The sequence below is a fragment of the Populus trichocarpa genome, chromosome 2 (genome assembly GCF_000002775.5).
Source record: "Populus trichocarpa isolate Nisqually-1 chromosome 2, P.trichocarpa_v4.1, whole genome shotgun sequence".
In the NCBI taxonomy this organism is placed as follows: domain Eukaryota; kingdom Viridiplantae; phylum Streptophyta; class Magnoliopsida; order Malpighiales; family Salicaceae; genus Populus; species Populus trichocarpa.
In genome coordinates, this window is record NC_037286.2 from 1,943,391 (window position 1) to 1,964,313 (window position 20,923).

General features: G+C 35.0%; 3 protein-coding genes across 9 annotated transcripts; all 3 read left to right on the forward strand.

Moving 5' to 3' along the window:
• Positions 1–790: 790 nt before the first annotated feature.
• LOC18096107 (histone H3.2) lies at positions 791–1,485 on the forward strand. Its single transcript, XM_006386133.3, has one exon. The coding sequence runs from the start codon at positions 876–878 to the stop codon at positions 1,284–1,286; it is 411 nt and encodes a 136-aa protein (XP_006386195.1). The 5' UTR covers positions 791–875; the 3' UTR covers positions 1,287–1,485.
• Positions 1,486–1,866: 381 nt separating this feature from the next.
• On the forward strand, positions 1,867–9,359 carry LOC7479707 (transcription initiation factor IIF subunit beta). Of its 7 annotated transcripts, none has more exons than XR_008058511.1 (8): positions 1,867–2,285; positions 2,556–2,664; positions 3,629–3,759; positions 3,841–3,915; positions 4,176–4,325; positions 4,492–4,600; positions 6,539–6,624; positions 7,538–9,359. XR_008058511.1 is itself a non-coding variant. In XM_024595463.2 (7 exons), exons 1-7 carry the CDS (start codon positions 2,073–2,075, stop codon positions 6,559–6,561), a joined length of 810 nt encoding a protein of 269 aa, XP_024451231.1. In that variant the 5' UTR covers positions 1,867–2,072; the 3' UTR covers positions 6,562–8,845. The 7 variants fall into 7 exon arrangements, 2 of the variants coding, with proteins under 2 accessions (XP_024451231.1, XP_024451232.1); XR_002980442.2 differs by having other exon boundaries at positions 8,017–9,359; XR_002980443.2 differs by having other exon boundaries at positions 8,283–9,359.
• Positions 9,360–17,288: 7,929 nt separating this feature from the next.
• LOC7490679 (protein WALLS ARE THIN 1) lies at positions 17,289–20,434 on the forward strand. Its single transcript, XM_002300699.4, has 6 exons — positions 17,289–17,597; positions 17,701–17,763; positions 17,869–17,985; positions 18,154–18,559; positions 19,418–19,569; positions 19,914–20,434. The coding sequence occupies exons 1-6, from the start codon at positions 17,374–17,376 to the stop codon at positions 20,104–20,106; spliced, it is 1,155 nt and encodes a 384-aa protein (XP_002300735.1). The 5' UTR covers positions 17,289–17,373; the 3' UTR covers positions 20,107–20,434.
• The last annotated feature ends 489 nt before the right edge of the window (positions 20,435–20,923 follow it).

Consider the following 20,923-nt stretch of genomic DNA (forward strand, 5'->3'; position numbering starts at 1 on the left):
AAAATAATATATTTTATTTTTTAAAATTTATTTATGATATCGATATATTAAAATAATATAAAAACATAAAAAAAATTTGAAGCAAATAATTTTTTTAATTTTCTCTTTTGTATTGAAACAAACAGTGCCGATTTCATTGTCACGCTAGTAATCATTGTCGAGAGAAAATTTCTTCTATCAAATGTATCATCAGAGAAAGAAGACTCCAAACTATGTTATTATATTTTCATATGCGAAGAGCAATCAATTTGGTTATTGGCTGAAAGAATCACGGTAAGGAGTTTCCATTCACTTTCCATGGTCATTGATTAGTGTATATATGTTGCAATTAACATAGATTTGAAATTGGATAATGCGATGATTATTACGATTATTGATAAAAAAAAATTATCAAAGAGGAGTTTTTTCATAAATTAGAATCTTAATTACACAAAGCATAAACTAAGCTCTTTACTAGCCAGCCACACACGCCCTGACAGATGGCGGTTCCATACCACTCCCTCCACCAAATATCCACCGTCCATTACACATCAATCCACGGTTCAGAATTTCGCGCCTTTTAAAAACACAAAAAACAATATCCCGCCTTAGAAACATCTCCCATTGGTCCACTCAAAACGCATGCGGATCGCGATCCGCGTCACGATTTCCCAAACCTTCCTACCCGTCGATAACTCACTAATCAACGGCTCACATCCACTATCCGCGTTTTTCTCTCCTTTCCAAATCCCTCCAAAAGAACCACTTCAATTTCAAATTCCCGCCTACCCATCTCTGCCCTTTAAATTACCCCCAACTCTTAACCATTTGCATCGTCTTCTCAACAAGCAAAAGCAAAAAACAAATTCTCTTCTTTTACTTGCAAATCTCTTTCAATGGCCCGTACCAAGCAGACTGCAAGAAAATCCACCGGAGGCAAGGCACCTCGTAAGCAGCTGGCAACAAAGGCTGCCCGCAAATCTGCTCCAGCAACCGGAGGTGTGAAGAAACCCCATCGTTTCAGGCCAGGAACTGTGGCTTTGAGAGAAATCAGGAAGTACCAAAAGAGTACCGAGCTCTTGATCCGCAAGCTTCCCTTCCAAAGGCTCGTGAGAGAAATTGCTCAGGATTTCAAGACCGATCTCAGGTTCCAGAGCAGTGCTGTCGCAGCTCTTCAAGAAGCAGCCGAGGCTTATCTCGTGGGTCTCTTTGAGGACACAAATCTGTGTGCTATTCATGCCAAGAGGGTTACAATCATGCCCAAGGATATCCAGTTGGCTAGAAGGATCAGGGGCGAAAGGGCTTAAGTTGCGTGGCTTGTTAATATTGTCTTGGTCTCATGTTTTTAGGGTTTATCGTTTTCTTTGTTGCTAATTTCTAGGGAAGCATAGATCTGGCTAGATCTACTATTAGTATCATTTCCTTATCTAGTGATCTTGATTTCAGTACTGAAAGATGTAATCGTTTTAAATGCAAATGGAAAACGTACTTAAATGTTTTGCATTCTACCTGTTTGTTAATTTGCCCCTGCTAGAACCTGAATCATGCCCTCGTTTTGTTATGAATGACTAGTCGTTATCTTGAATTTCCATTGGAAAGACAATGAAAATCTGCCATCAATTGTGCAGTTAATTTATGATACATCCCAGTGGTAGCTATTTTTTGTAGTGGTTTTTATTTTTAAATGATTTTCGATTTTTTTTTAATATCTACTCTTTACAACTACAAAAACAAATGGGCCGTGGAGGGCTAAAGCCCACAGTCTTTGGGCTAGATGTGATGCTATTTTGTCTAGGCATTAGTAGTCAAACAAGGAAGAAAAAGTAGCCGTGAGATAAAAAGCATCTCCGATGATCAGCGGACGCGTATGCCTATTCGAGCCAGGTTTGAGAATAGTTTGTCCGGGTCAGCCCTCAGTATATAAGACAACACTGTCCGCAGAGAAGGCTTTCTCCAGAGCAGAAGACGAGACAAAGACTATAAACTAGAAAGCAAAGCAGTAAAAAACTCTCCAAAACAAAAAAACAAAGTCTGTAAAACTGGATTCCAAAAACTGGACATCAGAAAACAAAGCGAAAAAAGAAAACAAAGAAATGGAGGAAGATCACAGTAATGGTGGAAATAGCAGCAGCAGCGGTAATTTAGAAACATCGAAGGCTGATAAAGCTGTTTGGCTAATGAAGTGTCCAGTAGTGGTTGCAAAGTCATGGAAGAGTCATCATACCTCTTCTTCAGATTCTGCTCCGCTCGCTAAAGTCGTTCTCTCCCTCGATCCTCTCCAATCTGACGATCCCTCTGCTATTCAGGTACTTTTTCTCGTCTCAATTTGCACGCAACTCTTTTGATTTTTGAAATATCTTTCCTAATCAGGTTTCGCCTATTTGATGGTCACTGGTGACTATTTCTTAACTCTTCTAACCCTGGTTTATTTTACTCAGCGGCCTATTTTTGCTTGGATCTGTTGATTTTAACTGCGATATTAGATTAAAATATTTAGTTTTTCTTTGGTTGATTGTTGTTGAATGATATGTTATTCAACGTTTCATCCCTCTTACATGATTTTAAATGGTAATCAGTTCACTATGGAGATGGCTCGCACTGAGACTGGGAATGTGCCGAAGAGTTATTCTTTGAATATGTTTAAGGACTTTGTTCCGATGGGTGTCTTTTCGGAGACACCTCAAGGTGAGGAGGATCTGGTTTGTGGATGATTTTTCTTTTTAATGAACATGATTTTTTTCATGCGTAAAAAATTGTGCGATCCTTTAATTGGCGAGCCCTTTCACTGGTGTTGATTTTTGAATCCTTTGTAATTTACCTTAACTTGCGATAATGATCTTTTGTCATTTGCTATTATGAACTCAAGTGTGTTGCATTGACATGAAGACCACTGTTGAACATTGCAATTTGCAGAAATATGAACAAGGGACTTCTCGTTCTATGTACAATAAAATTGTTGAAGAAAAATCGTGAAACACCACTGTGTTCTTTGCATGTTTTGGCCGGGGAAGATAAATTCTTATACTTAGGTTTTGTGAGTGTTTGTCAGTGATGGACTTGTGCATTGTCTTAACATGTTCAGTTTTCAACGTTGCCCTGTGAATCATAGTTACTTTCAATAATCGTGTTGATCTAATTCTTACTAGAAAGTGGGACCGTAATATTCCTGAGTAAACATCAGATTATATTGAATATTAACTTGTGTTAAAGTGGTTCTCTGAAGCTTGATTTCTATTCTTTCTGTGTTTTGCATCTTGGAGGAATAACACGAGGGTTTCTTCAAGAGCAGTTGCTGCTTCCAGAAAGAGTGTTATAGAAGTTGGAGTAGAATAAGATTTTACTTTGTTTTAAATAAGCTTTGATACCTGGCCCGCATTATTGTTTTGCCTTCTCCTCATGAATTACCCTGTATCATGGTTGTCAAGTGGCTTTATGCATGTTTATTGTATATGAACATAACACTCTTGAAGGTACTTGTAGTTCATGAATCACGAGTATTCAAATTGGATGTTTCAAACAGATGCATCCTACACGTCTTTGATATAATCCATGATCTTATGTTCTGCACTGTGATATTTACTTTTCTTCATACCATTGTTATTTACTTCTTGATTTTGATTTTTTTAATGATCTTTTCAATTATTTATAGGGAGGGTTTCCATGGAAGGAAAAGTTGAACATAAATTTGACATGAAGCCTCACGAGGAAAACATTGAGGAATATAGTAAATTATGCCGTGACAGGACGAAAAAGTCTATGATCAAGAATAGGCAGATACGGGTAGAGGATTGGATTGTCATTTACTTTGCTATTTTCAAACACATGCATATAACATAACTTTTGCCTTGATTGCTTTTAAAGGTGATTGATAATGACCGTGGGGTGCACATGAGGCCCATGCCTGGAATGGTCGGCCTGATTTCATCTACCTCCAAGGTATATTCCCTTTCTCCATTGGATACGTTGGTATTAGGATGTTTCTAAATTAGTTCTCGTTTAATCTGCTTTAAATGGAGTTATGGATAATAACATTTCATAGTAATGGGAATAGATAACATCTATACTTTCTGAGCAGTGTTTTCCTGTGTGCACACTTCTTCTCTCAAGTATTGGTGGTCCTTTTTTAGCCAAAGACCCATGCTTCTGCTTTTAAGAATAAACCTCTTTAATCTTTGTTATCAATTATATGCAAGCAGGATAAGAAGAAAACACAACCAGTTAAACAATCAGATGTGAAGAGAACCAGGAGGGATCGTGGTGAATTGGAGGATATCATGTTCAAGTTATTTGAAAGGCAACCAAATTGGGCCTTAAAGCAGCTTGTTCAAGAAACAGATCAACCTGCGGTATGCTTTTCTACTCAGGCTGATATAGATGATAGGTTTTTTCTTTTTATTTATTTTTTTATCTGAGAAGGATGATTGTCAAATCGACTGTGTTTATTATTGTAGCAAAATATTGTTCCAGGGTATTCACGTGTCAATTTTTTTTGTTGTTTTCTTTTGAGTGCAGCAATTCTTGAAAGAGATACTGAATGAGCTTTGTGTGTACAATAAGCGGGGAACAAACCAAGGAACTTATGAGCTAAAACCAGAATATAAGAAAACTGCTGAGGATACAGGTGCTGATTAATCTTTCACATTTCTCTTTGTATCATCAAAACTTTACTATTTTTTCCCTGACAGATATAAGCTAGTAGCAAACCATTAAGGGAGGAAACAAAACAAAAAATGGAAAAAGAAATGAGTTGGGCAGGAGGGTGGGAATGTCCTACTTGGAAGCACTGGGGCTTCAGAGTATGCTTATGGTGCTTCAATTTCATGATTGTGAAATTCAATAGGCGGAGACTTATATAGGGACAATTTATCGGGTTGGCTAATATAACCCTTCACAGTGGTCCATGGTTTCATAATCGTTCCTGAAGTAACATAAAAAAGTTGATTTGGATGGTATGTATGTTGAAATAAAATGTTTGCCTGCGGCATGAATTGTTTACAATAGTGCTGAACTGCTTATTCATCTCTTTAGCAATAGAAGAAGCATGATTTGTTGTTGAGAGCTTCTTCCCATTCTCTTCATGATGTGTTAAACCTAAAATCGAAAGCTTTCAGAAATGACATTATCTTTTGCCTCTGCTAGGCTGAATCTTCTGTAACATTGATTCTCCAGTGAATTTTGAGAGTGTTTGGAACGCTGTGAAACTGTGTTTCTAAATTTTGAATTTTTTGTTGTTGTTTAAAATAATATTTTTTTAATGTTTTCATATTGTATTTTAAAAATAATTTTTAAAAATAAAAAATGTTTATTTTAATATATTTCTAAATAAAAAATACTTTAAAACTTAATTTGTTTTTCACTAACCAGTTAGGGTGTCCCTGTCTGGCCTTGTTAAGCTACTAGGAGGACAGATTGAACATGACGACCGAGTAAATGCTAAAGAAATGGGTAATGCCACGTAGCACGGCAAGAAGTTAAACGAAATAATTACAGCTAGTGTAATTTTATTGAACTTCTAGGTCTTTCAACATAATTGTCTGAAAATGATTTTGGGCCTCAAAAGTTTTTTTTATTAAGCCTTGTGATAGAACCAGCTAATAGCCTATTATCATAGAGGCCAGCGAATTCTATTAAATGCACAGTAGCCTCGCCAATCTGAGACGAACTAAACGGTTGTTTGAATCTTATGCAAACTTATTAGTAGTCGGATTTGCAGTTTATAAATGGAGGCCACAAGTTTGGAGCTGGAGGCCCATTTCGGAATTGGGAGTTTCCTAGTCAACCCAGGGAGGCGAGAACATAGTTTGTAAAATTCTAGAATATAAAAGGTTGATAACTTGTAAATGTTCTTTTGGTTGTGTTATGATTTTCCTTCCCTGAACATAATCTAATCCAAAAAAAAAAAAAAAAACTAAACTACGAGGAAGACGAACATTAGGCAATATAATAAGGTGGGCTTATAGGGCTCCCAGCCAACTAGCTGCGAGTCCTAGGTTTTCATCTCCCTATGGAGATTGGGTATTTTTTTAAGCCTAAAGTTTGAGGTGGCGCAATGGTCCCTTAAGCTTTTGTGCTGGTCTACACCGATCACTTACAACTAACTTCCTCGACCAAAAAGGAATCACATAAAACTTAGAAATTGGGCTTGTGTGAATTAAGGACGGGATGGACGGGCTCTGGTATGCACAATGGATGCATTTTAAGCGAGGTTTAGGCTGAGGTCCACCTCGGAGAAACTAGTCCACTACTGTTTGTTTATTTTGCACAACCTCGGAAACTGAAGAGGCAAGAAACCACTACAACTCCCAGAAAACCACTACAACGCCTTGACTCCCCTGCAATTCATGCGTCTATCGACTTTATCAAACGCGTGATGAAGTGAATACCAGTGGAAACAAGATAAGAACAATGTCTTCTTTTTAAGGTTGTTGGAAGAATGATCGATACAGTTGTGTCAGTACCAACGATATCTGATTTCTTGTCCATCTACTTTACAAGCTCGTTTTGAGATATTTATTACTGACCATGCTATGCCACTCTTTCCTGATGGTTAATATTGCAGATTCAACACAGGGTGCTTGCTAGCTGCAAACAAGGGCTTGTGCCTATAGTCTGTAAGTGGACGTCTTCTGTGCTGTGGGACTCCCAGTAAGTGCCCTTACTGTTGCATTTAGGCTTGGCTCGAAATTTCTCTTAGCAAAGGGAATCCTTTCCTATATATCTAGGCATTACAATACTAATTCAGAATCTTGTCTTGATTTATAATAGTATCGGTCCCATTTGGTGATTATTGCTTTTCCTTTTTTACTGATCTAAACGTGCCTAAGAAATGAGAAACCAAATGGAACCAGGCTATTGAATTTAGGGGAAAACGTATTAACAATGGAAACATATACTAGAAGGACCCTTTTAAGAGTATTAATTCTAATCTCCTAATATGATCATATAAATGCTTGGTCATGGCATTTAGGGGAAGAAAAAAAAATTGAAAATCAAGACCCTAAATTCCTTAATTAACCATGTATGAAACAATAAAATACACTACCTGCTTGAATGAATCTCTAGACTGATCTGGTGTTAAGTTGATAATTTTTTAGAACTTGAGATTTACCTTGGTAAGTTCGATATTTTTATCATAAAAAGAAGGATTGAGCATCTCTTTGTTTCGACTTCTTTTTGGTGTAAAAATATGATGTGTCAACATGATATGAAATGAACCTAAATAATTAGGGTTCTATCATCCATGATTGTCATCCACTAGATGAAAATGCACATTGATAGTTTGAAAAGGTCAGGTGCTGTTGTCTTAATTTTCTTGAATATCATCATTGTGCGCATTTCTAGATAATGCGGTGTTAACATCAATTTAATCAGGTCATTCATCAAACTTTCTATTATTCTAACCCCTTATCCATCCATATCTCCAAATATTGATCTCCATACAATGCTTTCAATGAATGGAACCAGATTGTCTTGGGAAATCTCATTGCCATAATTTTAATTAGGTGAAGAAAATATTGGATTATGTATATTAATGGAGTTTGAGTTGTGTCTTTGGTAGCAAATGGTGAGAGACTGGCTTTTTATTGATGCAGTAGAACATGTACTCCTTTTCTATAATCTGGTAAGAAAGTATGAGGAAGGCTTGTAAAATTTGTGAAATACATGTACTCTAAAACGATCATCTGTAACCTACTTGTAAGCTGGTGCTTCCTTTAATTGTATATCATAGAAAAAACAGAGAAGTTCAAGCAAATTTGAATGTCAATCGGTCATGGATTTTTCTTTCAAAAGGATTAAAATAATCAATGAATTTATCTAAGAGCCACATATCTTATTCTTGATGCTGCTATTAGGGTAGGCCTTGTATAAATCATTTTTATTTTAAAGTAAAACCCTAAATAAGTTTTTCAGGTGATCATGTAGAGGTCATTGCGTCTCTAATAGCTCATTAGTTGCATGGATTTGCTGTGATATGACTACTCATGTGCACCAACTTGTAATTCTTATTGACATTGAAATTGTTTCATGAATACATAGAAGTGCCTTATTGAGTGGATGTTGAACGCAATATCATGCCTTCAATGAGCTCGTCTAGTGTGAATAGCCACTGTTGTGTTGCCCACTGATTCTGCCTCTTAGACCCACGCGATGGGTGATGAGGATCTTGAAAATGACCAACTAGGAATCTTCTTTGTCACCCATGGAAGATTTTCACAGCATCTTTTGCTCAAATATTCCAATACCATCTTCTCAAAATGAATGAGCATGCAATTGAATGCTTTCATCAACTTGGACTCTTATAGTATGGTGGGCTTGGGGTACCCCAATAAAGGGACCATTTTCACAATGGTGCAGTTTAAAGGGAATGGTAACGGAGACTTGTGACTCCCATGAACGTGGATTCAAAAGTGGAAAAGCAATAAATGAAGAGAGAGAGAAAGAGTCAAAGAAGGTTTTGATTGAGGATAGTATCGAAGTTTCAAGCCACAATATATCTTAGATGCTAAATCGTTTTCCCTACAAGGTAAGCATGACACTTTTTTTCTGAATTGTCATTCCTGTGTTTTTGTTTTGCTAGAAGACCGAGTCAAATTGCACCAGGCTTGTGTACTCGTAGTTATTATTGGATATAACAATATGAAGATTTTGATATTTTGTTTCGCCCTGGGATTTACTTGTTCCCCACGCTCTTTGGCGTCTGGCAACTATTGGAACTGACTGATGTAGCAAATACACAAGCTATGAATTTGTATTTGTGCTTGTTCATGTGTATATGTGTGAACTGTGAAAATTGTCTCTATGGCTTTTGATATTTTGTTTAGCCCAGGGATTTACTTGTTCCATAATGTTATCTTATGTTCGGCAACTATTGGAATTGACTGCTCCACCAACTCCACTATTTGATGTCCGGCAACTGTTGGAGTTGTGGGCTAAGATTGATCTTGATGAACAGATAGGGTTGCATAATATTGACGGCTTTGAAAGGAAAAATATTGCATATTGGGTGGTGGGTTTTCCTTTCCCAAGCTGTTGTTTGCCTTTCCTTCCATAACTCTCCCCTCCAAGCACCTTGTATTCTCAGAACTGGCTTTCAAGCACCACATCCGATCATCACTCGTGCACATAATTCCTAGCAGGAATAAAATTATGGAGAGCATCTTCTCCTCCCTTTTGGCGCGTGCTGGTGTAACACCATTGGTTTAAATATACGGCATAGATACAGATTCATAAGCACTGGCTGGAGTTTCATTTCATCTTGATAGTTTGATTGAAGTCGTGTTTGTGATGTTTGACGCATACGTTCAGCAGACAAAACCAAAGCCAACATATGGTTCTGTTGATATGGTATTTAATTAGTGCTTTAGGTGTCATTCTAAGAAGATTTTCTTCTTTTCTTACAAATTTATCGATTTGTAGAAGTAAAGCTAAGCAGAAGCCGAAAAGCAGCACAGAGCCACGCAGATGAACAAGCTAGTCAATTTTGATGTCTCTTGATGCCTTAAATCACAAATAAAGAATTGCAGTAAAAAAGGAGGGATTTAACGATAGACATCAATGCATAAAAGATTGATCTAAACCTTTATTAGTTTTTTTCCTATGGGGTACAAAAACCCTTTATTAATTTGAATTCAATGGACCATATCACACGCAATTTTTGAGATCAATCGAATCTATCTAATCATGTTGGGTGTTGAAAAAAGCATTTGAAACTATTTTCACCAAATATCACTATGTCTTAACCTCTTTGATTGGGATATCGTGGTGGGTGGATTCACTTTATGTGCCTAAAGAGCCAAACAAAAGCAATAAAGAATCACTAGTGCGTTTATCTGCTAGTGTGTGAAAACCAGGAAAGAGCCACCCCACATAAAGCTAGAGGGATCTTTCCGAAGGATGGAAGCTGGTTTGGTTATAATTCCTCGTTTATTTCATTTCGTTGTGATTTTCCAAAAATTATTTTTCATTTTTTTTGTATTTTTTTACTATTAAAAAAATTAATTAATAAAAAGTACTTTCCAATCAAAAGTAAATTTAGTCTAATTTTCAGTAAAATATTTTCTTTTTATTTTGTGTAGAAAATATTTTCTAGAAGTTGCGAAAAACTCAAAAATATCTTGTTATTTGTTGATTATATCAAATTTGATCCTTAATCTTTTGATTATTATATATTTTGTTTTAAATATTTTTTTCTCTTTAATTTTATCATTTAGAATTTGATTTAATTTGATTTTTATATGAACTTTTAGTTATCATTCTTTTGATTGTTATTTTCTTTTCTATTATCTTTTTATTAATTGAAATTCTTTATCTATCAGATTTGGTACCTATTTTTTTATTGTATTTATTTTATTTGAAATAATTTATGAAATAATATATATTTTTAATTTTATCATCTTTTAATTTTTTTATCTGTCAGATTTAGTCTTTATTATTTTAATTGTTATTTTTTTATTTGAAATAATTTATGAAATTAAATTTTTTTAATTTAATTCTTTTTTAAATTTTTTATTTGCTAGATTTTTTTTTATTTTTAGAAAAGGATGAAAATAAGCAAATAAAACCCGGTAATTTAGTCATTCTCTAGAAGGGTAATTTAGTCATTCTCTAAAAGATTTTTGTGAATAAACAACAACAACAAAAGAATAAGCGGCAGCAGCAAGGAAAAAAAAAAAATCCAATACTAAAAGGGATTAAAGATGTTGCAGCATTGTTCCAGAATTACCGCATCAGAACATGCACTTGATTCGGACTAGCAATTCAGGAATTTATCGGCACATCAGGTCTGTGTCCGAGGAACTACACGCAGAGTTTACCAAATTTTCTCTTGAATTCTCATAGCATTATGGAAAGAGAGAGAGAGAGAGAGAGAGAGAACTTGTTAATTAAATTAGCAACTTGATCCATTAATTAGTCGCAAGGTGCATGTAGCCTATCGTTCAAATATCATATCAGCCAAGGAAATTCAGGCACGTGACATGCTGTTTGAATACTAGAGAATTGACGTTGTATATGGACTATAGAACAAATAAATCAAGGGCACAGGACAGGATCCTCGCATAAGCTTTTGCAAATGAAAACGATCAAAGCACTTTCACTGTATTAACAGTTTACATCGTACCTCCACTGTTCTCTCTCCTGTCTTCTTCACTCATGCCTTCTCAGTATTGATGTTCAATTATGTGTTTTAACTTTTATACTGTGGAAAGGCGAGTTCCCACTCTACATCTCCCAGAAAAGCCGAAAGACCCTCTGGAAGTAGAACTATCGAAAATCTAGAATTTGGTTCAACATTTTCACATTAATCTACTCAGTTTTTTATTTTAAATTTTTTTAAAAATAATATAAAATATTATTAGAGATTCATATAACAACTTTAATTTTTAGATTAAAATAATTTTTTATTATGATATTAAAAGTTTAATAATCAAAAGTCATAAGTTCAAATGAATTAAAATAGCTATTTCAATATTAACAAAAAAAAAAAAAAACACTTTGAAGGGCATACATTTATTAGTTACAATTTAGCTTTTTCTTCGATTTCTAATATTTTCTAGTTAAAAATTTCAAATTTTCCTCCTACAAACAAAACCAAAAGAGAATTTTAAAAGGGCAGTTTGGACTTTAAAAAAAGTAAACAGTCATCTCCGGAACTATCTTATAATTTTCATGCGAAATTATAAAATTAAAAGAGACTAAATAATAATTTATTCACAACGTACAAGGCGAAACTAAAATAAAAATAGATTGAATTTCCTTACCACATTTTTCAACCCCAGGATTAGATAATGTTCTTATATTAATCCAAGACTTACAGAGTTTTTAAATATACCCTTCAATTGAAGGCATATTTTGGAAAATATTTACACTTTGCATCCTCAAATAATTAACTATACTCTATAGCCCTTATTAGTTTACGTTATTTTTAAATATAATATCCTAATTATAAATTTCCAATGTAAGGTAGCATTCAGCAATGACCCGACCCAGTCACAGCAGGGGCAGAAATTCAGCTACTGGCCCATGACTGCAAGATAAGAGGCAGCTTTGTAAGCTTTCGATGGGTGTAAAATGAATGATCTCTAGATCTCTTGAATGTAACCAAATGTTAATTAATGGTGAGAGAACAGGCACACCGAAGGTGACTTAACATGAGCAATCAATTTGATATTGATGAATCATCGGAATTATCAAGGCAACGTTGTCCATGCAAATTGATTAATGGGAACACAAAGCTTCACGTTGTCCACAAAGTGCTCAACATGATGTTAAGGCGTGAGGGAAATGGTTCCAGATTCATTCGACTAGTTCATGATCAGTCTTGTTGAAATTCAGTGCTCTCATCTAATGTCTTAATCATGGCTGTTTAAAACTTGAGTTTCTTTATATATATCTACCCCCCCCCCCTCTTAATCTACTTAATTACATGACTAATATTGTTCTTTCATCTTATATTTTTGCGACAACTTTCATTTTTGAATCATTTTAATTTGCTGATATAAAAATAAAATAATTTTTTTAAAAAAATATCATTTTGATGTTGAAACTAAATTACTTTTTATTTAGATTTTAAATAAATTATTTATATTTAAACTAGTATTTTCTTTTAAAAAGAACATTATTTATAGTTTGTGTGTGTGTATTTTTCAAACTCTTAGTGATAATGTTGAGAAACAAATTCTATACTATCTAAGCATAACAATTTAAGAATAAATGCTTATTGATACATGGAAATTTAAGCACATACTATGTATCATATTTATTTGATAATAACGGACCAAATTCTTTTTTTAACAGAAAAAATTAAAGATAATAGCCACCAATAAAATTAAATTGGCTTCATAATCTCCATGACATCAATACTTAGAGCTTGGTTATGTATTCCATGTCAAAAAACCTTTTTAATTCAATGGATCTAGTGTCAAAAGAACCTTCTCGATCTAAAAATTTAAATTATTAAGTGAAATTTTAAAATATAATTTATATTTTTTTCTAACACACCATTTCAAGTGAAAGTTTTTTGGACTTGAAACTTACAAAAACTCACACTATTTTGTGTTTAATTTTTATCAAATAAAATGAGAGTTGTTAGATTCAAACTCGTGATTATTTGATCAACAAAGCTCTGATACCATATTAAAAAACCATCTCAATTTAAAAACTTAAACTATTAGATTAGACATGAAGATATGATTTATATTATTATTTAAAACGCTGAATAATTATTTATTGGTGCTATTACTCCATCAAAAATATATCAAACTATATATAAACTCTCATTTTTTACAATTTTTCATTTTTTTGTTTGATATTACACTGAAATTTAAAAAGGCTAATTGAAAAACTTAGCTTATAGTAGAGTTAACATGGAAATAATATTCCTAAAAAAAGAAGTTAATGTGCATCATAACGGATAATAACATGCAGCAAGGATCAGAACCGTGCGTGCTTGAACTCATAATTAAGCAGGTCCGTACTATTTAAGGTGAGTTGATTACGCTAATAGAGAAGAAGGTCAAGGACAGGCCCACAAACACCAATAATTTCCCGTGGTAAGCTAATATAAATCTGAGTCTTTTTCTATACAATATCTTGTCGGAAGCTAGACTGTAGAGGTCATCAATGGCTAGCCAAAACTGATCACAAATCTTTAATCAACTTCTGATGATGAAGTTTAACGAAAGTTCAAGCAAGCGCCGCATGGTTTCTTGGATAGGGATTTCAAGCTTAGCCTGTGATACGATTTTGGACCACACCCTACCTCTCACTAAGCACATGTAATGTTGCTAGCGAAGAAGTTGAAGAAGAAGAAAGAATCTTAGGTATCTCTTGCACAGTTTTTCTTTTTTAACCATGAAGGCTATGCTTATTTATGTGGGGCATTCTTTATTTTGTTCCCATTATATATTTAAAAGTAATTAGTTAATTAATATACATAAAAATCTTATAAAAGAGTATTCTCTCTTGAAACTTTAATTAAAAAAAACTATAATTTATAAAATTTTTAATTTTATTTTCTCAAACCGCAACTATAAAAGCTATCAAAAATAATAAAAATACTAACCATAAAGTAATCAATGGGTTTTTTTCCTTTCAAATCCCAAATATTTATATTATAACGTTAAAATTCTGATGGATCTTTACTCTCCTCAATGAATAGTCTATATTTATTTAGTTTGATTGGAAAAAAAAAATAGTATTGGTATATTAAAGCATGATTTTTATTCAAGAAGAGAATTTCCATGATCAATAAGTTCTTTAATCAATGGCCTTCAAGTACGGATATTCTCCCTTGTGATTTTTTTAGGCAGGATCTTTCAACTTTTTTCTATGTCTAGGAGGAATCATGGAGAAATGAAAGTCCACTACACTCTTTTCTAATTTCTCCCTTGCCCTATGCCCCTACCATTCTGAATATTTGGGATCTCTTGCTTTCTGCTCCAAAAACCAAATAAAGGTTGATAATTATTAATTAAAGAGAAAAATGAAATCCCATGTTTCTTAACCTTTTTCTATTAAAATAAACATCACTATAGAAGTATCATTATTATGTCAAATTCTTTGCCCTTTACTTTTAATGGAAGGGAGAGAAAATGTGACGTGTTTAATTAATTTAAGTTTGAGTCAACCGATCGAGTCGACTCGAACCTAGACCGGCAAACACACTGGCTTTGAAGATTATCTCGTTTAAGCAATATCTACTCTAGCTGCCAGGCATCTACTTATGTGACCCAAAAGAGAATTAATGAAGCTGGGAAAATGCAATCAAGATCACAACTGGAATGGTCAGGGTGGTGTCCGACGGGTTCATGCCAGCCGGGTCAGACCAAGCTCTTCTCTTGCAAGACCCGACTTTCATTATTATATGCTATGCATACGTACATATGAGCTTATAATAAAAGCATTCTGTGTCAGCTAGAAACACTTTCTAAAGATGAAAAAGGCTTAATATATTCTTCCTGGGCAGGGCCTCTTCTTTTGAATTTTAGAATGATAGTGGTCTCGATCAATGGAGGGGGGGGGCAGCATGTCTCTTAAAGCAAGGCTAGTTGATCGCAGAACACAGCCCACATCAGAGCAACCTTTGAGAGTGGGAACCTTAGTGGAAATACTTCATTAGGTCCCTTGAGAGCAGGATCGGTTTCTTATAAAACTAATCATAATTCACACTTTAATTCTCCTAATTCTATCTTGTACAAGCTACTAATTAAATAAAAAGGATCGCGAACAAAAAAGTGGGATTCCTCCTGTTGGCAGCTACTTTTTTTCTAAACTATGGTGCTTTACCCAAAGTGATAAACATTTCCCCCCTTTCTTTCTAACAATGGTGGACCTGCATCTAAATTCGAAGGAGGCTTCGCCTATCAAGAATCTCGGTCTAGTAGCTGAGGAGATTGTTTGACAAGTCAAATTGGAGATTTTAATTGCTTAAGTTTTCCTCTTTTCTTCGTGGATTAATCTTTTGCACAATCTATGCTAGCTACTGGATAGCCATCTTGTTTTTTCAGAATCACTTGTGGCATCGTTCGGATTCTTGGTTTCGAGCCGGATCATAACTACTGAGAAAGGATTAATGTGTTTGATGTGACTATTTTGAAATAGTAGGGCATGTTAAATAATAAAATAAATATTTTTTTTTTTTACTTTAACGTGGGTGTCCGGGTCAATTTGCGCACACCTCGACTAATCCCACGGGCCCTGAAGTTAACGACCATGTAAGCCTCCAGTGACCATCATATGAGCAACCACATGGCTCGAACCTGAGACCACAGAGGGAACAAACCTCTTGGTCCCAAGCTTTTACCACTGAGCCACCACCTAGATGGTTAATTCGTAACCATGAGTTAAGTATCACATTAATTAATTTGTGGAATCCACCATTAGATTCTATATCAAGGGTTAGGATACATTAATGAATCAGTTATTTTGAAACTTTTTCTTATATTTCTTATTATTATTTATCATTTGTGGTTTCAAAATGGTTCATAAATATCCAATATCTATACAAAAAAATAAACCTAAAGTGTTGATCAAGCTGGTACGCCAGTATGCAAATGACTTCCATAAGAGTGGATATATAATAATAATAATAATAAATTTTTTTAAGCATCCTAGAGTTACTCTATTTTACACTTTACCTTCGAAAATTACCAAAAAAAAAAATCTTGATTAACAAAATTTTTTCAAAATCCTCTATCAAATAAATTAGATGAAATTGAGAATTTATTTTAGTGTCTAAATCCTCTATCAAATAAATGAGGTATGCAATTTTTTTTGAGCATGGTGATTTTGTATTAATTTTTGGGTGGTTGGAGTTGTTGCATTGGTTGTTAATAGAGAAGAAGGTTGAGAGAGTGTTTTGGGTTCGGTTGTGGTTTGAAAGGTGATGAAGATGAGACTGGTTACAAAATTGTGTGGGGGAAGAGAAAGATTGGAAAAATTAGAAAAGATTGAGTTTTTTAATGATAATTTTATAATTTTAACATTGTAAGGGTTAATATTTTTTAATTATTAATTGAAATATAATGACAATCTTGTAAATAATTTAATTTTTTTGTTGATTATTTTTGACGTGAAAGTAAAATATTATCAAATTATAAAACTATAGAATATAAATGTAATTTCTAAGAGAATAGTGTAAGGTCAACAAAGGGTCAAGGTAATTTTTCTAAATAAAAATAAAGGGTCTGCCTGATCGAATAGAAAAATAGACTGTTCTATATAATATGGTCTATAAACATCAATTACAAGATAAAAAAAATTGCATGTCTTTTTATTTTTGATAAAAATGATTGTCTTAATCACCTGTACCCATAAATTAGAAATAATTTTAAATAATATGTAGAAAAATACAATAAATGGAAAGCTCTAGTAATGTGTGTAAATGTGGAGGTAGTATGGTGGGTTTCACGGGGTTGAGGACGCATGGGGTAACCACCACCACCCACCTCCCCTCGTGCGCGCTATCTATCAATGGCGGCTCTTCCCTCCCTTAACAATTATCATCATTAATGGCATGGTGCCAAAACATAGCTCGCCTGCTAGATAATAATAATCTCCCTCCCCTCTCTCTACAGTCTCTATTAGATATAGTAAGCTAGTGGAAGAGAGGTTGCCGTGTCAGCTAAGGAGGGTGGAATAGAAAAGACTGGGAGGGCATCAAAAACATTTGAAGGCTATTAACAGTTGACATAACGTCTTTTAAGGGCCCATGTGGGCCCTTTCCATGGGCCCTTGTGGGCCATTACCTTCCACGTTACAATACCTTACCTTTTCTTTCACTCACTTCCAACTTATTTATACCACCCCAGTTCATCCTTTTCTCTCCACAGCTTCCCTTCACGTCTTTCTTCAACCCATCCCTTTATTGCTAGTTTTTTCAAGTCTTGGTTTACAATGGCTGATGTTGGCGGTTCAGCCTCTTCAGGTAGAATGTGGTGTTCAGTTCCTGAAAGATTCCAACTGCACTTGGCCATGTTGGCCTTGCAGTTTGGTTATGCTGGTTTCCATGTGGTCTCCAGGGCTGCCCTAAATATGGGAGTTAGCAAGCTTGTTTTCCCAGTTTATAGGAACACCATCGCTTTGCTTCTGCTCCTTCCCTTTGCATATTTTCTAGAAAAGTACAGCACTGATATCCATTAATCTAACCTATTTTCTCATCAGTCATCCTTTATATATGTGTACGTTTAAGGAATATAACTTTCTTCTTTTTTCTTTATTCAGGAAGGAGAGGCCAGCACTTACTCTCAACTTTGTCGTCCAGTTCTTCCTCCTTGCCCTTGTCGGGTATGACTCAATATATAACTCAAAATTGAAAAAAAGGAAGAAAATCAAGATTCCAAAAGAGAACAATAACTCATTTTCGTGTTTTGTTTCCTGTGTGATGAGCAGAATAACAGCAAACCAAGGATTCTACTTGCTGGGCCTGGAAAACACGTCTCCAACTTTCGCATCAGCAATCCAAAACTCTGTCCCTGCCATCACCTTTCTCATGGCAGCTCTACTGCGGCAAGCCCCCTTTCCTTACCTCTCCTCTCTCTCTCTTAGTCTCACATCGAATCAAACTTTTAATTTAGTACACACACAAATCTGCAGCAAGGGTAAACATGCATTTTTGTTTTCCTCTGCCACCTAAATTTCTTTTCCTGAAATGTGTTATTTTCTTTTATTTCGCAGGATAGAGAAAGTTAGAATAAACAGAATAGATGGAATAGCAAAAGTACTAGGAACTATCTGCTGTGTAGCAGGGGCCTCAGTGATCACTCTATATAATGGTCCAGTCATATACAGCCCAGCCCCGCATCTAAACAGACCCGCACCTATGTTTGTTTCACTTGGAGATGCCAGGGGCAAGAACTGGACCCTTGGTTGCATCTACCTCATTGGCCATTGCTTGTCCTGGTCTGGTTGGCTTGTGTTGCAGGCACCAGTTCTGAAGAAGTACCCCGCGAGGCTCTCGGTCACCTCTTACACCTGTTTCTTTGGGCTTATTCAGTTCTTGATTATTGCTGCCTTCATGGAGAGAGACCCACAGGCTTGGATTTTCCACTCTGGTGGAGAACTCTTCACTATCCTCTATGCAGTTAGTATCTATCTCACCCGTATTCCTCTTTGAGATAATTCAGTCTCCTGCTCTGATAAGCTAATTAATTTCCTAAACCGAACATTATGGTATACACAGCATGAGATTAGCCAGTTTAATTAACTTGAACTTACTTAGGTATTCCTGTTTTTTTCTGTTTGGGGAACATTAATCATGACAAGGAGAGCAAGTCAGATCATAAATCAAATCAAGGGTCTTAATATTTATTCACTAGTCACCTTTATTTTTAATAACTAATTAAATACAGTTTTTATTATTTTTTTAATATGAAATCCTTTCTAACATAAATATTTATTTATTTTTCTTGATTTAAAGTTTCCATGGTTATTGTTTTTGCTTTTTTTTTAAATTATGAAAAAATAGCTTGTTGAATTTTAGTGTCTGGGATGGATGATTGCTTGAAAATAGATTAAAATAATTTTTTTAAATTTTATTTTTATTTTTAATATTAAAACGTTAAAACTATAAAATGACACTAAATAAAACATTCAAGTAAAATATATTTTTATAGACATTTTAAGAAAAAATAAAAAAAACTACCACTCCAGTCCAGTGCGTGCTTTAAAATCCTGTCAAGTACTCTTAGATCAGAGATAAAAGGGTAGCTTTGTTGTAGTCTTTGTGCATGTGCGAACCCCAGTTGCTGATCAGTCAAATGCCACCTTTATCTTTATTGATACACTATATTTTATTAGCTTTCTCCATATACATTGTAAGCTTCTCTCTAGTTGTTATATGATATGATCCAAAAGTGGCTATGCGCGCAATAATGTAGAGTGGTGGGTGTTTTGAAAATGAAGTGAGCAAGAAACTTCTTTTTTTGTTGGAAAATTGCAGGGAGTGGTAGCATCAGGGATTGCCTTCGCTGTACAGATATGGTGCATTGACAGAGGTGGCCCTGTCTTTGTGGCTGTTTATCAACCTGTTCAGACTCTTGTTGTCGCTATTATGGCCTCCATTGCTTTAGGGGAAGAATTCTATTTAGGAGGGTAGGTCCCTTGATTATTTATTTATTATTTTTTAATCATGAATTCTATTGGCTCCACGTCTATCCCCAGCCATAAGGATTAACAATAATTTTTGGGATTTTTAACTAATCTTTGACAAGTTTAAATGACCAAAATATTCTTTCCATTTAGTGGTATTTCTTTTGTTTATCCCTTCCCAAAGGACAAGGCCACAAGGGTATGTGGTAGAGCTAGGTCAGACAACTGCTGCTGAGGGCACAGGAGAACGAACAGAATTGATCACACTGGAGCGTGTGTAGATTTTTAATATTTTTTTTTTCTGATGGGATATGCTTTTTTTGTTTGTTATGATTTTGTGTGTACAGGATCATTGGGGCAGCGTTGATCATTATAGGATTGTACCTGGTCCTATGGGGCAAAAGTGAGGAAAAGAAGTTCTTGGCTTTGGAAAAGGCTGCCATTCAGTCCACTCCTGAGCATGGAATCAGCAGGGCTCAAACCCACATCAAGACCTCCCTCACTCAGCCACTTCTCCCCTCGTCAACAGAAAATGTTTGACCGGCAAAGCCTCTTAACTCTTAACCACACAGTTGGCCGGAGAGCCAAGATCCCATGAAAAAGAAAAAAAAGGCAGTACTGCTCTATTAATTAAGATGGCTTGTGTGTGTATGAAGAAGTTCTTTTAAATTTTTTTTCCGTATGTTTCAGTCATTTCATGTTAGTAGGAGGTTGAGAAAGGGGAGATTTTGAGGGGATGGACATTATGATTATCATCACTAATGTGGCCCTAAAGGCCTGAAATCCCCTATGCTTTCTTTATATATATATATATTTGTTAAATTATGGTTTGTTTTACGAAATTATAAAGATATGCAGATTGCAAAAAGCTAATGCTCCAAGATCATCATGGATTCGACCCCACTTTACTAATTTTGATACCCATTTTCATTTTACAAGCACGCTCGTCTTCATATTGCCGTCTTGACATTGCCCTTGTTGAAAATAATTTTGGTCGGAAAGTACTGCTCATTTTATTTGATCATGATGATGTATAGTGATATATGCATGAAAAACATCGACCGCATTATTAAGAGATGAGGCCGTTTAGCCTCTGGTGTCCGTACAGGACAAAGAAGAATATATTTTAATGTGTTCCACAAGGGGGGTGCGCGAGAATTGACCTACAAGAAATGAGTGCAAGATTTGCATGCCAAGTCTTCACTACGTTTTCCACTTCTGATCACTGGTGATTTCGATCTATCTTTTTTTGAGTTGTGGCATGGTTAAGCTTTGTTTGGGACTTGAGCATTTCTCTTGGATATATTGATTTCGAATTTCAGTAATTACACTTGTATTTAGGCCAAGATTAGAAAGA

Excerpts from the sequence above, each read along its gene's own strand:
- LOC7490679 (XM_002300699.4), top strand. The coding sequence starts at position 17,374 with ATGGCTGATGTTGGCGGTTCAGCCTCTTCAGGTAGAATGTGGTGTTCA. Across the intron at positions 18,560-19,417 it reads TCTTCACTATCCTCTATGCA|GGAGTGGTAGCATCAGGGAT; the intron begins GTTAGTATCTAT and ends GGAAAATTGCAG. Across the intron at positions 19,570-19,913 it reads GAAGAATTCTATTTAGGAGG|GATCATTGGGGCAGCGTTGA; the intron begins GTAGGTCCCTTG and ends TTGTGTGTACAG.
- LOC7479707 (XM_024595463.2), top strand. The coding sequence starts at position 2,073 with ATGGAGGAAGATCACAGTAATGGTGGAAATAGCAGCAGCAGCGGTAAT. Across the intron at positions 3,916-4,175 it reads TGATTTCATCTACCTCCAAG|GATAAGAAGAAAACACAACC; the intron begins GTATATTCCCTT and ends ATATGCAAGCAG. Across the intron at positions 4,601-6,538 it reads GAAAACTGCTGAGGATACAG|ATTCAACACAGGGTGCTTGC; the intron begins GTGCTGATTAAT and ends TTAATATTGCAG.
- LOC18096107 (XM_006386133.3), top strand. The coding sequence starts at position 876 with ATGGCCCGTACCAAGCAGACTGCAAGAAAATCCACCGGAGGCAAGGCA.